This window comes from Magnolia sinica, chromosome 6, assembly GCF_029962835.1.
Source record: "Magnolia sinica isolate HGM2019 chromosome 6, MsV1, whole genome shotgun sequence".
In the NCBI taxonomy this organism is placed as follows: domain Eukaryota; kingdom Viridiplantae; phylum Streptophyta; class Magnoliopsida; order Magnoliales; family Magnoliaceae; genus Magnolia; species Magnolia sinica.
Window position 1 is genome coordinate 88,670,724 of NC_080578.1, and position 4,741 is coordinate 88,675,464.

Here is a 4,741-nt window from a genome sequence, read left to right on the forward strand (position 1 = left end):
GATTTTTTTCTTCTCACAATTCATCTCCCTATGGGATCGACCCTGTATTCACGGGATACTACTTACGAACCTCTGCACTTGGAGGCAAGCAATCAGCTACTCGATGGCATCAAAGGTTCTTCGATATTATCGACTGGTCCTCGATGAGTATCAATGCTATTAAAGGTCCAATCAAAGGCATGGTCAGAATTGTGTAAGTGTGCGATTTGTTTCCTATTCCAATTGTGGTAGTATATATATCGAATGCAATATGGATTATGAAGGCAATATTGCTAGGATTTTCAATGAGGTTTTTAGGGTTATTCGGATCAGTAAGTTTATCCATCCCTTATAATATTGCTATTATAGTGGATTGTTTGTTGCTTTGTACTGTAGTTTTCTTCTCATAAGGATTTTTTCACGTAAAATTTATGTGTTTTTTGCATGTTTAGTTTACATTTAATTTCGTCTTTTTTTCTTTTTCTTATTGAATTTGGGTTTGCTGCCGCATCACCCAATGGTATATATGACCTTGTGAACTGGTTGGATGGCAATTAACCATCGCGGTGGACCCTAGAAAGGTTTGGCTGTCATTATAACCGTGGCTTCCTGTGGTGTGGTCCACCCAAGCCTTAGATCTGCCTCATTTCTGGAGCTTTTTTCCTAAAATCATATGGAAATTTGATGGATGGGTGGATAAAACGGATACATCACGGTGGAACTTCAGAGCTCCCGTCCGTTCATAGGTAGGAGCGGACTCCGTGGTACCCAAAATGCGTCCTTCATTTTCACCAACAGTACCGTCAAAGGATTCTTTTTGAAAATTCAAAGTACTCAATTGCTTCTCTTGCAAATTCAAATTAGCCAACCCGTTTTTATTTATTTATTTAAATCATAGATTCAGGCTTTAAAAGGATTTGTTTGATAAAATTAATTCCCAGACTCTATTTATCCATATTCTTACCACCAAAATTTAAATGGTAGCCAAACACCAACATACGTAGAAAAACACAGTATATATATATATATATATATATATATATATATATATATATATATATGCACAAGATGCAATTTACCAAACACGCAATCCAGCATTCATCAAAGAACAATGTCTCAAACTCTCAACCGAGATTAGATCAAGGGCTCTCCGGAGGGCTTGAACCCGAAGTGCTTGCACCAAGATCAACATCCGGTGGCATGGAGATCGCATGCTTGATCTCAGTCCCCAACCACCCAACTTTCCTTCCATTCCCAAGCACCACAGCACCAACCAGATCCGATTGTCGGTGCACCTCAACCTCTTCTCCGATGACTGACATGTCTATGATAATCGCCCCCTCGCCCACGATCGAGCGCTGCCCAATTATACTTTGCTGCACCTTTGCACCTCGCTGGACTTGGACCCCATTCATTAATATGCTGTTTGAAACGTTCGCATATTCATCCACTCTACAATTTGGTTCCATGATCACAGACGGTGCCACATAACTTCTTTCGTCTACCCATAAACGTGGATTGCCAGACATGTGCAGTGTTCCTCCTCTGTAGGCATTGAGTGCTCCATCGAAGCCTCTATTTTGCAAATTGAAATGGAGACCCTCCGAGTGCAGGGCATAGAGGTTTCCTTCAAGTGCTAGCGTGGGAAGGATCTCTTCTTCGAAAGACATCAATCTTAGCTGGGCCTTATCGACGACAGATGGATTCAAGAGATAGATTCCAGCGATCACATAGCCACCGCTGTCGGAAGTCCTGTAGTGGTCTCCCTTGATGCAGTAGAACATCCCCGTCTCAGGGTCGAAGGACTGAACATCACCGAGGTGCCCTGTGAACTCCCTGACCATTCCGGTCTTATCGTCAATGATCACAACGTCTTCTTGGTCGGATAAGCTGGCTTCCTGACAATCTCGGATTTTCAACAGTGGAAGTTGATGGGTTAGTTTGGATCGATGCACAATCAAATAAAATTGCAATTCGTAGTTTAATCAAGAGGAAATGCCGCTGAATGATCAAAGGTAACTGTCAAATGGATGATTACAATGTAGGAGTTATCAGTGGCCACACCAGATGGTCTTTGATCCTAGTTGAACCATCCGATCTTGTAATTGTCGATCCTTGGCTATCCACTGTGAGAGCCACAACATCGACATTCTAGATTATAAGACTGCAGGGGCGTGTACAATTGCAACGTGTGACCTATGGTCCACCTTGAATGACCAGAAAAGGCCCTGATGGAAACAAGATAGTTTGAGTCCCACCTCTCTAACATGCAAATGATCAGAGTTTGTTGCTTCAGACCATCCTTTCCTGGGTCACATCAGGGGTGGGCCTTGGCACAAAAAATATACCATCTGAACGATCATGGTCCTTTGATGGTGTAGCATTCAAGTGGGCGATGGAAAACATAAATAAGCAGGGACCTACGTCCATTGTCGAAAATATAATTTGAAAATAATTGTTTTTACTGGTTTATTTTAGAAAGTATCTAGAAAGTGTCTTGAATCTTTTTAGAAATTATTCCTAGTCTAGCTTAGAAAGTGTATTTTGAGTTTAGTAGATAGTTAATGTTCTTTATATAAAGTTGTAATGCATTTACTATTATATGTAAATTCTTTCTCAAGAGTTTGCAAAAAAGGACTTCATAGACATGGGAAACAACAAAAAGGAAAATCCTAATACCTTCCAGCAATTCAAAGCTTTGTAATAGCCACCTTCTTAATTCAAAATATGCAAAAGCATTCTACTTGAAATACTCGGTCTAAAATTCTTTTCTTCCTCTCCTCTTCTCCAACATGCATGCGGACTATAAAAATAATGATAATAATAAAAAGAAAAAAGTCCACTGATTGGATGGTTGGGATCAATTTAGTACCATTAATTTTTGGATAAGAAAGTGAGCCATCCATCTGATGGATGGTCCAAATGATCAATCCCATCAGCCACGTCTAAGTGTTTATTTTGGGACGGGCTCATATGGCTGACTACATCCTGATTCATTCTTTCAACCCAATATTTGTACCATCTAAAAGAAGTGTGCACCAAAAATACCATTTCACCAAGAAAGAAGAAGAAGACGATAAAACATAATATGAGATGATCACATACAGGCACTGTATGAGAAATTTCACATACAACCCATCAGCGAATCGTATCCATGCAAAAGGCGAGCCCCATGCTAAAGGTCACCCTAGCATGAAAGTCTTGTTGATCCACCCCATTAGGTGGCCACACCTGTACAATGGATCAGATCATCAGTTGTCCACTGAAAATGTGGCCCTCCTGATAAGTGGACCCAAATTATTTTCATGGTGCAGCCCGCCTTCGAAATGGCTCTAATATCCTCCAAAATCAGTGATGTATATGAAAATTCACATACAGTGGCTGTAGGGGATCATTTCTCATCCAATGATACTACAGATGGGATGATCATATACCCATTTGATCACCATGGTGGCCTCACGCTTATGGAACTCGTGGAATGTGATCATCTTCGTCAATGGGTAATGGCAGATGATGTCACTCCTTAGAAGAAAGAATGGCCCATCACCATCAACGGCCAACAACCCCCTCTGCTTTGCCACTGCCAACCAACCTCCCGATCCATATGCGTCCCTCGACTCACAGATCGTGATCTTGACCCCGAACGCACGTTCCAGATTTTCCAGTTGTTTCTTCATTGGCTGCACCACAAAAACAAGAAATCCAAACCAAGAATGAGATTTTGCATGCATGCATCCATTTTCTTTCTTGGGATACGTACGTTGCATGCGTGGTTACCTCTTCCAAGAAATCGACGGCTAGGATAATCTCGGAGACGAGTGATCTAAGCTGCTCAATCTGATGGAGGAGCATCGGTTTGTCGTCGATGCCTCCGAGAACATGGCTTTGGTCGACCGTGGGCCGTGGCCGTTCGATCGTGTGGCCTGTAACGAGTATGAGAGCTTTCCTGCTGGCGGCCATCTTCTTGAAAATAGTTTCGAATGATTTTCTTGGCAAGAAGAAAGAGAAGGAGAAATGATTTTTTTCGTTTTCTTTTTTCCTTTCGAATGATTTTTTTTTTTTTTTTTTTGTTTTCTTTTTATGATTATTATTATTTTTGTTATGACAAAACTACCCTTTAAATCAACGGCCCGGATGGAGGTCTGTCCAAGCACAGCCTGCGCACTTGATGGGGCAAAACTAAAGGCCCTAAGCCTGGCCACTCACTTCTGTGGAAGATCTGGGCTGTTCAATAGGCGTGGCCCATGCATGATATATGACAAAAACTGGCCTTGAAAACCCAAGTGTGCTTCGGCCAGGATGATGGGCTCTTGAACACAGAAGAGCCCAACCCACTTAATAGACGGTCTTAAATTTTTAGGCTCGCTGTAGCATTGGGACGTACTATTCCAGCCAAAGCTTGACGGACCAGCCATATCATACAGCCAGCTAGGAACCAACCTTCCTGCCTAGATGGATGATCCGAACGGCCCATCTGGTGGGCTCCAACGTGGGTGAGTTGAATATCTATTCCACCGATTATTTTAGTCTGATTCTAATCCAACCTCCCATTTTGAATTTCACAGATAATCATGGTAGGTACCAAAAGTTTGGGTCATTGCGGCCCGCAGCCATGTGTGGCGCCCTATCTAGCCGCACACTAGACGACAGTGAAATCAGATTGCGTAGTGAGTTACTCAATACACTCTTATCGTAGTGAGTAAACTCGGCTGAGCCCACCTTGAATGTATGTGGTCTATTCACGTTGTACATCTATTTTTCT

General features: G+C 42.0%; 1 protein-coding gene across 1 annotated transcript; it reads right to left on the bottom strand.

Annotated features, from left to right (window-relative positions):
- Positions 1–1,118: 1,118 nt before the first annotated feature.
- LOC131249709 (probable mannose-1-phosphate guanylyltransferase 2) lies at positions 1,119–3,939 on the bottom strand. Its single transcript, XM_058250484.1, has 3 exons — positions 3,757–3,939; positions 3,414–3,659; positions 1,119–1,877 (listed from the first exon to the last, which is right to left on the bottom strand). The coding sequence occupies exons 1-3, from the start codon at positions 3,937–3,939 to the stop codon at positions 1,119–1,121; spliced, it is 1,188 nt and encodes a 395-aa protein (XP_058106467.1).
- Positions 3,940–4,741: the final 802 nt, after the last annotated feature.

What these genes read in the sequence shown, in the direction of transcription:
- LOC131249709 (XM_058250484.1), bottom strand. Translation starts at nt 3,939, where the DNA reads ATGGCCGCCAGCAGGAAAGCTCTCATACTCGTTACAGGCCACACGATC. An exon ending in CCGTCGATTTCTTGGAAGAG is followed by an intron (nt 3,660 to 3,756) that starts GTAACCACGCAT and finishes TTTGTGGTGCAG; the next exon opens with CCAATGAAGAAACAACTGGA. An exon ending in CCACCATGGTGATCAAATGG is followed by an intron (nt 1,878 to 3,413) that starts GTATATGATCAT and finishes CGAGATTGTCAG; the next exon opens with GAAGCCAGCTTATCCGACCA.